The 16,745-nt window shown below is 43.6% G+C and overlaps 1 protein-coding gene and 1 long non-coding RNA gene across 15 annotated transcripts in view; one reads left to right on the top strand and one right to left on the bottom strand.

Annotated features, from left to right (window-relative positions):
* syne2a (spectrin repeat containing, nuclear envelope 2a) overlaps window positions 1-16,745 on the bottom strand; it is an 88,410-nt gene that overhangs the window by 60,248 nt on the left and 11,417 nt on the right. For 9 of the 14 annotated variants that reach the window (XM_029002237.1, XM_029002243.1, XM_029002241.1 and 6 more), the window contains exons 8-36: window positions 16,169-16,368; window positions 15,727-15,827; window positions 15,509-15,583; window positions 15,171-15,290; window positions 14,476-14,613; window positions 13,708-13,872; window positions 13,451-13,563; window positions 13,152-13,320; window positions 12,974-13,070; window positions 11,988-12,184; window positions 11,499-11,663; window positions 10,649-10,783; window positions 10,436-10,537; window positions 9,759-9,935; window positions 8,932-9,090; window positions 8,088-8,603; window positions 7,488-7,622; window positions 7,126-7,254; window positions 6,547-6,689; window positions 6,223-6,307; window positions 5,796-5,887; window positions 5,209-5,332; window positions 4,830-4,981; window positions 4,061-4,214; window positions 2,908-3,527; window positions 1,749-1,904; window positions 961-1,111; window positions 602-760; window positions 355-522 (exon numbers count right to left, since the gene is read on the bottom strand). In XM_029002237.1, coding sequence (XP_028858070.1) covers window positions 355-522; window positions 602-760; window positions 961-1,111; window positions 1,749-1,904; window positions 2,908-3,527; window positions 4,061-4,214; window positions 4,830-4,981; window positions 5,209-5,332; window positions 5,796-5,887; window positions 6,223-6,307; window positions 6,547-6,689; window positions 7,126-7,254; window positions 7,488-7,622; window positions 8,088-8,603; window positions 8,932-9,090; window positions 9,759-9,935; window positions 10,436-10,537; window positions 10,649-10,783; window positions 11,499-11,663; window positions 11,988-12,184; window positions 12,974-13,070; window positions 13,152-13,320; window positions 13,451-13,563; window positions 13,708-13,872; window positions 14,476-14,613; window positions 15,171-15,290; window positions 15,509-15,583; window positions 15,727-15,827; window positions 16,169-16,368 — 4,897 coding nt within the window. The remainder of the gene's footprint in view (window positions 1-354; window positions 523-601; window positions 761-960; window positions 1,112-1,748; window positions 1,905-2,907; window positions 3,528-4,060; window positions 4,215-4,829; window positions 4,982-5,208; window positions 5,333-5,795; window positions 5,888-6,222; window positions 6,308-6,546; window positions 6,690-7,125; window positions 7,255-7,487; window positions 7,623-8,087; window positions 8,604-8,931; window positions 9,091-9,758; window positions 9,936-10,435; window positions 10,538-10,648; window positions 10,784-11,498; window positions 11,664-11,987; window positions 12,185-12,973; window positions 13,071-13,151; window positions 13,321-13,450; window positions 13,564-13,707; window positions 13,873-14,475; window positions 14,614-15,170; window positions 15,291-15,508; window positions 15,584-15,726; window positions 15,828-16,168; window positions 16,369-16,745) is intronic. The other 5 variants (XM_029002240.1, XM_029002248.1, XM_029002244.1 and 2 more) reach the window with 5 other exon arrangements.
* LOC114803016 (uncharacterized) lies at window positions 7,902-11,020 on the top strand. Its single transcript, XR_003751857.1, has 3 exons — window positions 7,902-8,216; window positions 8,307-8,431; window positions 10,655-11,020. It is a non-coding gene; the product is annotated as an uncharacterized LOC114803016 (long non-coding RNA).

The raw sequence follows: 16,745 nt of genomic DNA, 5'->3' as shown, positions 1-16,745 counted from the left end.
AGAAATACATTTCCGTTTTCTGGAATATGCCAGCTGCCACATCATTTGATTTCTGTAACAGCATTCCTTGCTGATGTTTCATTTTGATTTTTACCTATTAAATACAGTAGTGCTGTGCTCACCAAATGAGATTTTATTCTGAGCATCTTTTTGAACCTCTATTTTAGGAGGCTGTGCTTCTTCTTCCTCTACTCACTTCTCAGCATTTTGCCAAAGAGATTAGATTCAGGGACCCAATTTGATGTAGATGCATTTTGACATCAGGTTAAGGGCAACAAATGTGGAACTTGGGGCTATTTTATTCCCTTATTCCCTTCCCTCACTCATGGAAACGGTTCAGTATATAGGCTTTACCTGCATGCTAGTGACCTCCTGTTCACTCTGAAGCGGCCGTGTCTGGGACAGTATTCCTAGTTTCTCATTGGCCCAAGCCTCTACCTCTTCCCCCAAGAGCAGCAGTTTGTCCCAGAGGGACAGACCCAGCTGTAGATTCTCCAAGTGGCTGTCAGTCCGTTCCACCACCTGAACCAACAGAAGCAACCAGTTGGCTATGTAGATGCAGTTATGTCACATAGAAGTCCGAGCTGGACAGAGAACATACGTCCAACCAGCGGTCCATGAGGGCGTCTGCTTCATTCTCAAACGGGGTGTCAGGGCCTTCTGGAACCTTCTTCATCTGGGACTGCAGCTGTCTACAAATGACCCGGATCTCCTCCACACCATCCCCGAGACTACTCAGCTCAAATTTAATCTCAGTCACCTAACATTACGGACAGAAAAAAAACATTCAAAATGTTTTATAACAAAACATTTTTTTTAACAAATCCTGGATCACCAGAGAGGTTTGACAAGCAGCAGGAGACGTTCATGTGAAAAACGGCAACCGTAATGCGACACTGCGATCTAGTGGTGAAGAAAGGCGGCACGCTAACATTGGGGGGGGGTTAAGGTGCTTCTCACCCTGCCAATGAGGCGCTGCAGGTTCTCTTTGCCCATATAGGATGCCTGCTCGCTGACAGACTGCTCCGCCCGGTGGAGGAAGCTCCCCAGGCGGCTCCGGCAGCTCTGGAACGCTTTCAGTAATTCAATGAGAGACTGGCACTGCTCACGTCTGCAATGCAAAAACATCTGACCTTTGAGCAATAATATAAAGTATAATATAATATTCTATAACAATAACAGTAACAAAAATAATAGTTATATGACACCTTTCATACAATCTTTGCAGTTCAAACTGCTTATTAAAGAAATACAAATATTGTTACAATACTTCTAAAAGAAAACAAAGGACAATAAGAATTAAACAGAATTATTACAAGACAATGATAAAAAAACAACAGCACTAATAATTGTAATAAAATTAATTAAATAAAAATTAAACTTTTAAAAATATCCACCAAGATATTTTATTAAAGATTATTGTGTAATTTTGGTCCATTAAAACTATGATCACAGAGAGATAATTATTCTAATAATCATTCTGAAAGGCATTCAGTCATTTATCTGTTTAAAACCGGTTTAAAACCGTTCCACTGCCCTTAAACTCACTTATGCTGGACTTGAAATAGTTTTGCATTTTGTTGCCACCAGACTGAAGCCCTGTTCACTGACTGCAATCTTTGGGGTTTCTGATGTACATTCTCGCCATTATCTTTTTTGTTAAAATCCTCGCTGCTGATTTACACAATACATAAATCATATTCTTATCATCACCAATTTTTAAACAACTGCTTTCTTCTAATGCTCACCTTTCTCTGACAACCAGGTTTGTCTCTTCCCACATCACCTCCAACTGTCTCAGGTCTCCGGCTGGGCCAGTCGCCTGCGCAGACGCTTCCCGCACACTCTGCAACTCTGTGCTCAACGAAGTCAGTTTAGTCTCCGTCTCTGTCAGAATACGGAGTCTGAGATGGGATCAGAAGCAGGAGAAATGCTGTGATAACAACAAAAGACATGCCATCTCCATACTGAGCTGGTTTCAGTCTGGGCAGTCAGGCTGCCACGGTTTCATAGTAAAGCTGGACAAAAGTAATTAACTCTAGAAAGTCTTTCAACGATGGAATCGACAAGTTAAAAAAAAAAGTATTTTCAAACAGCCTTGTACTAATAATCAGAAAAATATATATTTGATTTCTCATTGGAGCACTAAAAGTGCTATGTGCTTCTTTATAGGAATATTATACCACAAGGGCAAATACAACAGAAAAGGAGTGACTCTGTAGGGGCTGGACAACTTGACAGTAAATTTATTAAACAGGTCTCGGGGGGGAAATTAGGACTGTTTTCTCCTGTGTCTGAGTGTATAAAGCTGCCCTGTTCATGTCTATTCACCGTCGGGTCATTGTTAAGTGTAACTTGTTACTGGATGTCTGCCCTGTCCTGTTCGTCATGTATTAAACCCCTGTTTTAGTGACGTTGTGCGTATGCGACCTTCTTTATTGTCATGTCCAGCCATCATTCCAGATCAACTGCCTCGCCATGTCAAACCAGCGTGACATCATCTTGTTGAAGGTGTGTTTGTGTTCACCAAAAAATGGAGACGCAAAAGAATTATAAGCCGTTATTTTCAAGAGCTGTATCCATTTTGTATCCATCAAATAGCTATTAAATTCTGTGTTTTAAGTGAAGTCATTGAGATACACAGCAGCACAGCAAACGGTGCACACAGTGAAATGTGTCCTCTGCGTTTAACCCTCACCCTTGGTGTGCAGTGGGTAGCCATGACAGGTGCCCGGGGAGCAGTGTGTGGGGACGGTACTCAGTGGCACCTCAGTAGTACCTTGGCGGCTCGGGATTCGAACCGGCAACCTTCTAATTAAGGGGCCACTTCCTTTACCACTAGGCCACCACTGCCCCGCATTTTTAATTTGAATCTGGTAGAGGGAGGTGTGTGACTGTGTGACTCACCTCTGCTGTAGTGCAGGTAGTGTTGCCTCCTTCAACACCTGCCTCTCTGCCACTCCCTTCAGCTCCCTGAGCGCTGCCTGCAGGGCCCTCCTCCCACGGCCCACCAAACGCTCCCCCCTCTCCTCCTGGTCTCTACCCTGCCCACAGTCCTTTTCACCTTCATTCAGCCCCTGAGTCAGACGGGCGTCGGCATCGTCCAGGCGTCGGACCAGAGCGGACACCACATCCTGCACGGAGGCTGGGGATCCCTCTAAAGTCAGACTGATCCCAGCCTCGCCCAGCAACACGGCAAGCTGTGGAACCTCAGCTGCTGCCTCCTGTAACCGGTGGCGAATGGGGCCCAGTGGAGAGCGACCAGTCTGGGAGGACAGAGCCTGCGTGATCTCTCCATTAGCCTCCTGTAACTTCAGGAGAAACTTCTCCAGCATCCCCAGAGCAGAATCAGTCCTCTTCAGACACTCGCCGAGCTCCTCCATCTGCTGCCGGAAACCCTGTAAGGCTTGCTGGGCTCCAAAGTTAACTTGCTGAAGGCCAGGGTCACGAACTGAAGTGTGACTATTTTCCTCACTGTCGGGTAGCACAAGGTGGTCCAGTTCATTGTGAATGTTCTCCTTCAGGTGCTGTGGAGGTGAAATTATTCAGCAGAATAACATTAACATGACTAACCAGTCCCTCCAGTATTTGAAGGATTTTTTCTAAATCAAAACCACAATTACTGTATTAAGCAGTAATTTTTGTCGCTGGCCGATCCGCACTAGCTGCTCAGTTTGTGAGCACATGAGTACAAAGCTGTTAGCGTGAACCGTGCATTTAAATACTTTAAAGGACATTTAAACGCATGCATTTTACTAACAGGGATGAACAACAGCTCCCTATCTTCCAGTCTATGTTCATGTGCGCAGGTGTCATAGCTAGTTGGGTTTTAGTAGGGTTTTCTTGTCCCAGTTTGAACTTTTGACCCATCCCAGGTAAATTGCATAGATGCTCATGTTATTAACATGCACTAATAGTAGTGTCAATCTAGAATGTCTTTAACTGCAACAGCACATATGATGGGATTAAAATATATTGTGCAAAACAAACTAATCCAATTCCAGTCTAATACCTATAGTAAATTAATGGAATATGTTATTGTGTTTTCTTAAAGCAACACCTTTAAGGTTTCGTGTAGACTTCCAGAATCCGCAAGCGTAAACTCGATGATATCCACAGGCTTTCGAGTAATTTGGTCCAGTTTGTCAGAGATAAGAGCAATCCGGACGTCCGCTGGTTCCATCAGCTTCACCACAGTCTCCAGGACTTTCATCCTACGCAGGAGACAATGCACAGAATCTTCACAGCACCTCTGTTTCTGCTTAAAATTAATTTCTTCGATTAATGAGGTAATCTCATGTTGTCAAAATAAACTCCATCCTAACACCCTAATCCCTCTTATTGTGTTGAAGATAAGCAGCTTGTCCGGGATACTCCCCCCTGGTCCTCTTCCACTATTCTATTCTTTACAGATTATGATTGCAAAAATGAGAGCACACTATTACCAACCACTAACCAGCTACAGTTGCCAACCCAAAATGCTGTTAATGTGGACAATTGGACAGTAACACTGTTGCTTGGAATTCTATCTGCACCATCTACAGAAAATTACTAAATATACTTACTAAATGTCAACAGGTAATGGAAAATGCATTGTTTAAAAAAACACGACTGAAAAGGGAAATTAGGCAACTAGTGGACTACATTTGTACACTTGTAATCACCCCCTGAGTGCAGGCATCGACTAATGTCGATTATCCAGATGACATTAATCTGCCCGATTAATCAACTGATCGCTGAGGTGAACTAGATATGTTCTATGTGCGACCACACTGGACATATTGTGTATTCAGTGTGTAATAATTGCACACCCGGTGTGCGTGACTCACCTGGTCTGTAGGCAGATCTGCTGTCCCCTCCACTGCTGAGTGAGCTCCGTTCGGTCCGGCTTCGTGCCGCTGCCATCCGCCATGTGTGGGCTGCACTGAGAGAACTGCAGCTCAAACTCGAACCACAGAGCCGCCGTCTCCTGCCGCAGAGTCTGGAGAAACACACATTCAGCTGCTCAGAACGCTGGTAAACATGGCCTACTACTGTGTCACAAGGGTGATTGATTAATTTAACTCACTGACTGAAGTGAATTAAACTGAAGTCATACTTTGAGCAGACCAAGGGTTCCATTTTTACACTACAGATTGCACTGACAGAATCAGGATATAGAGTAAGAGATTCAGAAAGAATGGGGTGAAGATGGGAGTTTGATGGCACCTGCAGCTCGTGAAGGTGTGTGTTAAGGGCTTGCAGAGTCCCCGAACCCGGAGGGAAGCCAGCCTGAAGCCACTGAAGGTTCTTCTGCAACTGTAGCTGGAAGGAGGAGTAGGAGGCAGCATACCTAAAAAGACAACAACAGGAAGTGACATCAGGAATATGAGGCAGAGTATGATTATGACATTTATGGCATTTCATCAGACGCCTTTATCCAAAGCCACACAAAATCAGTAGTTACAGGGACAGTCCCCCTGGAGACACTCAGGGTTGAGTGTCCTGCTCAGGGACACAAAGGTAGTAAGTGGGGTTTGAACCTGTGACTTTGTGGTTGTCTGGTTCGTAGACTGCTATCTTACCCAATAGGCTGCTACCACCCTGATTTATAAATGTTTAATTTATAATTATTAATGTTTTTTTTATAATTATAAACTACAAACCAGTCTATTTGACTATTATAAATGTAATACACAATTACAATGTTTAACTTGTATAAAAAGCTATGAAGATGCTATAAAAATAAAAACTATAAACGCGCAGACCACTAAGAGGTTATCCTAAACAACTCAAAAGTAAAATATGGCATTTACCGCACATGTGCTTCCTGGTGGGAGGAGCCTTCTTCCCATCTGGAAACAGTCTCAAGCTGAAGAGGGGTCTCTTTGTCCTCCACACTGGCACCCTGTTGATAAAAAACCCAACGCAGCGCAGGGTCACAGGGAGACTATCAGAAGCACGTGCACATTGGTTCCCACTGGCCTATCCACTTATAGCAGATTAACGCCGAGAATGTTATAGCTGGCTTAAGCGGGTCACCGACAGCCAATCAGAGAGCTGCGGCTCTCTGAAAGCGTGCTGGTACAGTGGACGTGCCAGCATGAGGTGAGTGTATGCATTTCACACCCCGGAGAAGAGAGGCAGGTGAAAAATATTTATATACATAAATAATAGAACATATTATATTACTTAGGTATTTGGTTAAAGGAATTCAGGAAATGTATTTATTAAAATGCGTACGTGAGAGTGGACCATGCGTTGTGGTGGGTCAGCTGGCTGGACAGCCTCTGTCAGCAGGGTGCCGTCTCCGGTCATCCACCCCCTGCTAAGACCACACCGTGCGTTCAGACCACCAGAAGAGTATTCATCTTGAAAAAGCATCCCTATACACATGCCAAAATAACTATGGAAGCTATAGAGACCACGCTGCCTTTTAGACATCTCGCTGTGCCTAAAAAAAAAATCTTAAAATATGATCATATTTGTTGTCTAGATCACAAACGTATATTGTTACACTGGAATAAATATGGCATTAACCCTTCCATATTCAATATAAACTCTCACCCATCCAGCTTGGACTCTCCTCCCGTACCACTGCAAACCTCCAGCGTCTGAAGGGTCTTGGCCAGGATAAGGGGCTTTGAGGGTCTCAGTGTGCGGCGCAATGTTTCCAAATGTCCTTCAGACTCTTCTGAATGAAGACATGCCTGTGACAAAATCGGCAACGCCAAGGCAAATGGCATAAAATTAAAGACTTTCCATTTGTGAATTAAAAATAGTGCAGAATTACACCATGTTTCTGAGAATAAGCAGGAATGCATCAGATTTGTAGAGGAAACTCCCTCGCATGCTCTGATCATTATTGGACTCTGAGGTTTTATTCCAGCAGTGCAGAAAGACAGATGCAAATCCCAGCTGAATGCGGTCCCGTGTCTGATCCAACTACAACGCGTCCATCATGCAGTGTTTCACGGTGCGCCCGCGATATGCTGTACAACCCACACCATGGGATCATCATGCACTACAGTGTAACGGCAGCAATCAAATGGGCGATGGGGACTCGGTTTGAAGATAAGCGTTCAGACGTAACGATGACCGCATGCAGACTGGACAGACATGCATGGAGACGGTTGGTTAGTGTACCTCTTCACTGATCACTGAAGGGGCATTAGTGTGTAGCGCATGCCTCAAGGCGGGCTGGCTACCCGACTGTCTTCGCTCAACCTCACGCCAGAAGAGTGGCATAAAGGCTGCTATTGCTAAGCACACAGCCTAAATGACGAGACACAAAAGACGTGCTGTGGCAAGTTAAACTGCTGTCTTTATATTACATTGATCTCTATGTGGTTTTATTTCAGTATTTGCAAACTGAATTTTGTGCAGTTGCAACCACTAATCTTGATTATACAACTGTTCTTTATACTAAATCTGGGGAATAATTACTTTTATTTTTTTATTTCTCTTTTCCAGTGTTATGTTAAGTTATGTGAAGGTTGTTTGCTCACTTCCCACTGACGTCTGACCGTCAGGGTCAGCAGCTCAGCGTCTCTCAGCTGAGCCTCAGTGCAGAAGGGTCCCACGCCCTCCACAGCCCCAAGGAACTCCTCCAAGATGTCAGGCTGGAGAAGCTTCACTGCGCCCTGCAAGTCGGATGAGTGGAGTTTATATACAAACACACACCCGTTCCGAGGCGTATATTATTTTGATGGTGAGTCAAAGACGTTGTACATCAGTACATTAAAAATGTCTCACTATGATTTTTTTTTTCATCACAACAGCCATTCACAAAAGGTTTTGAGAAATAATGCTTTACAAAGCAAATGACAGTTCAAATGAAATAACACAAAACTACTGAAAATGAAACTAGCTTATTAAAATATTTCTAAACTATAAAAAAAAAAAAAAAAAAAAAAAAAAAAAAAAAAACTCACATTCCTTATTTAGGAAACTTCTATATGCAGTAATTCGTAATTAATTCAGTTACTTTTGTAAGGTATTTATTACAAAAATGAACCACAAATGTTCAACAACTGCGACAATGTTGTTAAGCTGTTATAACAGAAACAAAGTTTACTTGTGACAATGACCACATGATTCTGATTCACCTCTTTTCTCCTTGCTTGCTGTTCAGACAAGGTTCTGTCACTGAAGATGGCGTTGACCTCTTGGATGTGGGACTCGATACGACATTTGGCTTTACTCAGCCGGCTCCTGGCCAGAGCCTGGGCTCTGAGGTAGACCTCGCTTCGCTGCGGAGCATGAGACGCTTCCTGAATATTGTGTTTCATATGAATTTTTGTCTGCGCTTCCGGTTGGGTTTGGAGATGGGACCTTGAAGAATCTACTGAACAAGGCAGCAGCTGGAACTCTCCGGAAGTGTCCAATGGAGCTGAAGGAGGAGCTGGTTGATGTGCCTGTGAGGTCTCCTGGGGACAACTAGGTGTCTGAGGTGAGCTCTGACTCTGAGATGTGGATTGAACCTTTGGAGAGAATTCAGCAAATGTAGCCCTCTGGGGACCTGGCTGGATGGATGCACGGACAATGACCTTGGGTGAGGGCTGACCCCCACTGGGACCTCCTTCCCGCTTCCTTGCGAAACAACTAAGCATCTCCACCATACCCTAAGAAAGAACAAGGTGCCTTAAATTCGTTAAAATTTCTAGTTCATAAATCGCATGTAATGAACAAGAGTTTCTGTCCAAGATACGTTAGTGAACGAAAACGTCTACATTTAATAATTTAATCCAAATGTATTTTATGTATGTTTCTGTGCTCCTATGTATGAGTGACTGGTGATATAACTGGTGTTAATTTCGGAAAAAAAAAAAAAAAAAAAAATCTTTCCTTTTTTAATCTACAAATATAAATTTTTAAATATTATATTTTATGGAAAAAATTGTCTAAGGAACAGTAATACAATTGAGAAGCCAGTTTCAGGGTTTTCATCACCTGGGTCTGAGACACAGCCTGTTTAACTCTGTCCTGCATGCTGAGCACACTGAGGTGGGGCAGAGCAGAGGTCTTCTGAACTCCAGTCACCAGAGTCTGGAGCTCCTGCTGTTCCACAGTCAGCTGCCCCTCCAGCTGCAAGCCTCGGGAAATTAGGCTCTGGAAAAAGAAACAGATATACGTTGTGATATTGTTTCGATGCAGGGACATCAAATATACAAATGTTGTCCACCAGGTGGTGCTGTCAAGCCTTTTCTTTAGTGAGGTCAGCAGACCTCCACTCCTGAAGGTGGCGTTGTACAGCTGGGTACTTTGAAATGTTGACTGGCATTTCAGACAGATTAAAATTGCAAAACATGACGAACCGATCACAGCATATTTCAGCTCATTTTTACAGAATATCGCAGAATATGTACAGTATCACAATATATATACCCAAGTATTGCGAATACGTACCCCTAGTAAAAACGATAAATTATGTCTTATGTTAGTGTTGCTATTTATAGGGGCTAGAAAACGGATTTGATCCCATTCCTCTGACATCGCTTCTATCACTTCCTATTACCAAAAGTCAGCAGGCAACACTGGACTGGAGGTTTACATAATAGCACTAAGAAAAAGAAATTATTTTGGAAGATCACCCAAAAGGATTACTAAATTCCAAAGACAAAATGTTCCCTGTATTAAGACTAAACATTTGCACAATGCAGTACAGTAAATGTATACCTTCCATTCATTCTGATAAGGCATAATGTTACTATGGTGTGGAAAAGGAGGTGATTTCAAATCACGGCTGTATGACACAACTACTTGGGTAATAATCTCACTTTGGCTCTGCGGTGGGACCCCTGATAGCCCCTGTGCTGCTGCTCCTTTAGGACCTCGATTGCTTCTGAGGCTTCAGTGCCCCAGTGGTCCAGTTCAGCCAGTCTACCCTCCAGCAGTGAGGATGCACACTGCAGACCCTCACACGTATGCTCCGCCCGGCCCAGAGACTCCCTCATCTGTGTGAAGTCCATACAGTATACACACACACACACACACATACACAAACACACATATACAAAAATAATTACTTTCGGCCCAAATACGTATAGTGTGCCAGGAAGCAGACAGCGGATTTATTCAAAGTACACAGGACAGGACACAGGGACAATGACCTAACAGTTGTCACGGCCGCGGCCGGATTTCCAGGTGGTGGTGTGAGGAGTGTCCCCGTTTCCAATCCCCCTGTCCCAAAGCTAAGCCCTGGATGAGTGTTGGTGTGTGATCTTGAGTTGGATGTGCAAATGAATATATATTGTATGGATACACGCCTGACACAACTCAGCCGAAGACCTTCTGGAAATCAGGAACACCAAAGTCAGGCCATGACAATAGGTCTTCATCGATGATCAATGCAATGTATTTATACATGACTTCCTTTCAGTTTCCTTTGGCTTGGCCATGGTCTATTTCATAAAGTGTTAGTGACTAATGTTTCAAATGAATCGTACAAAACTACCTCAGGCAGTGTGTGTTTGAGCTTCTGGAGAGAGTCTGCCGGGCAGTGTGAAGAAGGTGCAAGAGAATCTACATCCACTTCTGATATCTTCGAAATCATGATCTACAGATGACAACAAAAGAAAAAAAAGAGAAAAAGGAATTATTTTGTCCAGTAAAAGAAAAAAAAGTGTAATAACTAGTTGAATAATTCTAAAGAGTTTTTTTTTTTTACCTGCAGTTTCCTCCTGTAGTTGCGCAGCACCACAGACGTAACATCTACAGCCTCCCTCAACAACCACCCGGATTCCTCCACCACGGCCTGAGCAGCCTGGACAGAGGGGGGCTTCTTGGCTCTGGGTGGAACAGCCTGAGTAGAGGGAAGAGGTAGGGGGTACAGACAGACAGATCATATGCTAATTAGGTCACAGTACTGGTGTCTGAAAGCTGTTCTTAAAAAAAAAAAAAAAAACAAACATAGTCAGATATTCAAAGAAGCCAATAACGAAAACAAGCCAATAAGCCAAAAATAAAAAATAAAAAAAAAAAGGTCAAATTTTTTAAGGTGTAGAACATGGGGCAAGGCCAGCGCTCCTCAAATAGTGACTCCAGGGAACATGCTTTTTTGAACTGAGTAGCAGTGAGTTATTTGCATATTGGCTCACTTGAATACTTGCAATATTTGCAATATGAGGTCAATAGCAGTCGCAAAAGCATTTCACTGCATATCATACCGTGTATGACTGTGTATGTGACAAATAAAATTTGAATTTAACATTAATAGAACTAGGTGTTACAGAAACTGTTGTTCAATATGTGTCCATTTTGCAGGCACATCACATCACTGTCACACATGACAGGCACATCACATCACTTTTTTTTTAATTCTGGGGATGCACGTGACTGTATTTCTTGGTGCTGGTCCCAAGCCCAGATAAATGGGGAGGGTTGCGTCAGCACAATTAACAAGGTTTTGGGCTAATGCGTATGAATCAGATGACAAACCGTGCTGCATAGGTGTGCAAAGACACAACCCATGGCCCCTCCTAAAACCATTCTTTTGGTGGCATGAGGGTCATACTCACAAATTTGATGCGTTTGATAAACTCCGCCCACTGCACATTGATCTTGCTCAGCTCGTCTGCCAGGGTGTAGCTGGTGGACGAATCGGTCACTTCAATGAGGAAATTGCCCAGCTCATTCAGCTTGGCTTGTTGAGCACTCCGCTCGGCCAGGCCGGTCAAAGTCCCCTGATATGATGAAAGTCAAAGATGAGATATTAGGCTGAGGTTTAGGACATCCGATCCTGCCCATCATACAATTTAGAAAAATGCTTAAAAGCAGGGAAGGGGTTGAAATGGAAATTGAGAAGAGCCGTGCATCCAACTGTGGAGCTAAAAGGACATCCAAAGGATGTCTTAAATGACATTGATAAACTGTGGACAGCTGTATTAAATACCCCTCTTAGCTTTGGCATAATGCTTTCAACCACATCAACTGATCTGTTGGAAGTGGTTTTGTGGCGATTTTGTCTATCTGCTTCAATGCAGCTGACTTGTAAATTCTACACACACCTCTTTTTCCTTGGAGGCGACACCTTGAGTCTCCTGTTCCATCCAGACCTGTAAGGCGCACAGGCAGTCCCTGTAGGACCCCCAGGCATCCAGCACTCGTTCCATGGTGCCCCCAACTGCCTCTGACACCTCAGTGCTGGCAGTCACCTCCCCTTCAGCCTCCTTAACCTGGCGATTCACCAGAGGAGCATCTTCAGCTGCAGGAGCACAAGGAGGAAAGATGGTGAATGATCACGTATCATTGTGGTCGTCTGCTGCAGGGGATCATAAGCTGTTCCATGGCATGACATTCCACATGCCTACAGCTGTACAGACCTAGTTCCTGTTAAGGTTATGTGTTAGAACCGTGTGTAGAAACATTCAGTGTGGGAAAAAATGGTCTGAATGGCCGAAAACACAAAAAAAAACGAACAAAGTGCGCAGCTCGCATTATTCAAAGCATGACAGGGGAGTGTGGGCTTTTTCTCCATAAAAAATGTAATTGTGTCAAGCTGTACTGAGGGCACAACTGGAAAAAATAATACATTTAACAGCTGAACAGGATTTATGAAACATAAAACTAAATAAAAATACACTTTCAACTTGTGGGTTATAACACAAATGAACACAGACTCAGGCTGCAGACAATATACAGTACATGCAGACACAATATAAATAGACACACATGGAACTAATAACAAGGATGTGGCACCTTCTAGTGAAGGATGTGACACACTGGTAATCTAGGAATTTTATATGGGGGGGGGGGGGGGGGGGGGCAATTCCACCTCATTACCTATTCATGGGACCAGTTAATCCTGTTAATCGTGTGATAGGCTACACAAATTCTGCAGTAATTAAATCATATACAGAAGGGCTTTAGCATGTTCTCACTAATCTTCAGATGCCAAAGCTTTTCTGAAGCATTAAAGTACAATGCTACAGTGTGACCTACTCCTGCACAAGCAGAACGTGGCACGCGCACAAAACTACACACGCAGTCTTACATAATGCCGTCTTGCTAGTGTAGGCTCCGGCCGCCTTTTTCAGCATTTGGAAGGTGGCCCTCAGCGTGGACACCAGGCGCTGCTGGTCTACCGTCTCCTGGAATGACATGAAGCCTCGTATAATCACGCCATTGCCCTCCGCTGCAAAAGAGCGCACCGCAGACACATGCTAACTCACGTGCCAGTCCTGGAGGAGGGCACGCACAGACTCCTGGTCGGTGTATGGGCCCTTCCAGGTGCCGAGCTTGGTGTTGAGCTGACCCAGTAGACTGTAGAATGAGTGCCAATGCTCCTTGTACTCCAGTTTTATTCCGTGGTACTTTGCTGTCACCCTGGCATTAGCGACTCTGTGGAGAGGCAGGATGCTGGTTGACCAGGCGTTTTTTCAGTTTGTCACAGGCCAGAACATAAATCACAGCGTTATTCAATGTATTTGTGTGATGCATTTGATACAAGAGGATTAGAATGATGTCCAACCGTTTCTCCAACTCATCAAGCTTGTCAGGAGGAACCCAGTTGGCATCACTCTCACTGGAGTTGGAGAAGGAGTGAAGGGTGTTCAGGTGCTCGCCCATGTCCTCCATCAAGACCTGAGTAACATTAACCACTCCATAACCTTTTTTTTCATGTGAACTTGCCTTATTTCAACAAAACGGGTTCGAATTTGAGTCACTGGTAAATGAAATGACATCAAACTGGTTGACAGAGGAGAGTAGACATTTAAGGATAGAGACCTTGAGCTGCTCTTGTTTATCTCTGGCCTCCCTAGCTGCACGGGCGTGGTCTTGAGCAACCTCGCCCTCCTCTGCAAGCACCACCTCCACCTGCTGCAGCCATTGGCCAAGTGAGTCCAGAGGGGCTGGTAGGGACATGTCCAGCTGGGAGTTGTACTGCTGCAGCTGCATAAAACACATTGTACATACAATCAGTACACAGCCTGACAGTCCAAATTCACCAGTCAAGAGTTCACACCCAGGCTCAAGTGCAGCTTTGTACCTTAAAACGTCAATGGATGAAACACATGCAATGTAATAATTTCCAAATTATCAGGTTATAAATCCCATTAATCTGATCAATAATAAAGTAACACCTGACAATATAATGATTTGGATTTATATTTACACTATCGTACGTCTGCAGACTGCAACTTCGTATGTGTAACTTCAATGTCAGTGCAGCACTGTGCAATATTCAGAAACAGAAAATGAAAAAAAAAAACGAAATACTATTATATCATTACACATGATTATAGCATTTCTTGTTTCATTTCTTGTGCTGGTCCTGAGAGCCACTAGATCAAGTTGTACTCAAGCTATTCACAAAAATACTATCTGTTATTTCATGTGACCTTCCTCGGCCACTAGAGGGCGCCACCAAATTGTGTTTGTCCGTGTGCCATGCTTTGCTTTCTTGTTCATTAAAATCTACTGTCTCTCTTAAACTTGCATTGTGGCTGGCATTTCTGGCAGCATGACACTAACACATGACACCAGGCTTCTCACCTTCTCTGCTAGAGAGTTCCAGGCCTGCCGGAGGGCATGCTGCTCTTTGCTGGCCCTGGCGCTACGTGTCATGGCGCTTAGCATGGGGATAACTGGCCGCCGCTGCTCATAGAAGGACGTGGTGAAGGTTTGGATGGCCTGTGAATGTCCCACATACACATTGCAATTCTTTATTCTACACACAAACACAGGGGCACATATTTCTCTGTGAAGGTCTTTGTTAAGGCCGTGAGTAAAAGAACTATAAAACTGTGGCCTGTCTTAGGTGGCGCTCCAGTTCCGCGTTCCAGTCCGGAGCTTGACGCCCAGATTGTGTATAAATGTAGCCTCGTTTTCGGGTCATTGTGTTTTACCTTGTCCTGTCTGTATGTGCATTGTTGAGCGTAAATCCCTTGTTTTTTTGTGAGGTGAGATATTGAGTCCATTTTCTTGTCCTGCCATTATGACAAGTTTTTCTCCGTAACAAAACAGTTTCCATATCTAAACCTAACCACCCCCTAAACTTCAGGAATCTAACACTAGTCAATGGATTTTTAGGAGAGGTTTGGGGGAACTTACAAGTGCGAAGAACGCACTTGTAAATCATCAAAAACTTTATTAACCATGTAGTGCTACCCATTCGCTGTGTATGTGTGAAAAGCAGACCGATGAGCACTAGATCCCATGTGAATGCAGAACCAGCACCCTGAACTTACCTGGTACCTTGCAGCATAGCCCGCCTCCTCAGTGGAGGTCCACACTTCTTGCAGCTCCTGATAGGCCCGCTGCAACCATGTGGTCATCTCATGAGCCTTCTGACTGGGTGATGCCTGTGTCTAAAGTTGTGAAGCGATTGTTGTCCCACTTTGAAATATCTTGGACGTTCTTTATCTACAATTTACTTAATAAGTTCTCCTTCACGTAAATATTATATTAAATGATAATGGACAAGAGAAATGTAATGACAGTTTCCATGTTTAAATTTTTGATAGATTTGTAACAGAGTACACCTTAATGGCACCATGCTGATTCTGGAGCAGCTACGTTTCTGTACCTGGTGCAGTGGGGAGGCTGTGATGCCAGGGGCATAGCAGGAGTGCAGGCTGACAGGAGAAAGAACAGTATAGCGCTACACCCCATCGCCAGCAGCGGGAGGAGGAGGTTGAGATGCACGGAAGACAGAATGAACAAAAAGGTGTAGAATATAGCAGAAAATGTTCGAGTTGGGAATTAGTAGACAAAGGAAATGCAAGAGACAATCAGTATGTTTACCTGAAAGTCGTCATTAGCTGAGGGAAGATTATTGGAGTACTGGAGGAACTGGGAAACGTAGGTCATGATGGACCTCTCGTCAGGGTCATCAATGTCAATGTCTAATGAGGGGAATAAAAATTCAGTTATATACACAGATAATGTGGTTAGTAGGTGAGCCCTGTGGCAAATGGATATTCCTTTCTAATTCACACTAACTATCCACTTGCTGACATGATCTCCATGCAATATTTAGTGGTTTGGTTTAATAAATTGATTCTTTGAATAAGACTGATTAATCTCTATTTCAGTAGTGCTAATTGTTAGCCCTGACCATGAATATAGGCATAAACTGAATGGTTTTGTCAAGTGATAAATCATGTACTAATGTGCATTACTGTGCATATGAAATGGAAATAATTTCTTTAAAAGCTTGCAGTGGAGCAAATTCTCTGAAAATCACCCTCAGGTTCAAGCAGTCTGGGGATACGGAGCTCCTGTTCGGCCAGGGCGAAGGCCTCCTCCAGGTTTTGCCTGGACGTCCTGCCCTCAGCCACGGACAGATCAACCAGGTCTGGCCGGAGAGAGGAGAGTATGGCCAGGAAGGCTACACCACTCCTCCAGCTGGACTTAAAATCCTTTACAGTAATGGAGCAGCCAACCCTATCAGATACATAGAAATTGAAAAATGTAATTTTCATAGGACATACAGAATAATACCCAAATATAACCACATAAATCCATACTGTTATTTTCATCTAGGAATTCAGCACCATACACATATTCAGCAATGTAATCACATGTAACAATGAAGTAACTCCTGGAATAAATGCATGGAATTAACATGCTAACTGGGAACCTTTCATGGCTGCCCACGGCTCATTTAATGCAAATATTGGTTTGGGTTTATGAATATATTTGAACCTATATGTATAACTTTGACCCTGTGTGGAGTCAGTGGAATTTAAGCACAAAATTATAGATTTTTTTAAAATCATTCCATGAAAAGAACAGTTCAATGAACAATTACCATGACAATC

The sequence above is a fragment of the Denticeps clupeoides genome, chromosome 14 (assembly GCF_900700375.1).
Source record: "Denticeps clupeoides chromosome 14, fDenClu1.1, whole genome shotgun sequence".
Classification (NCBI taxonomy): Eukaryota; Metazoa; Chordata; class Actinopteri; order Clupeiformes; family Denticipitidae; genus Denticeps; species Denticeps clupeoides.
The sequence above is the reverse complement of the archived record's forward strand: the minus strand, read 5'-3'. Positions and strand labels throughout refer to the sequence as shown.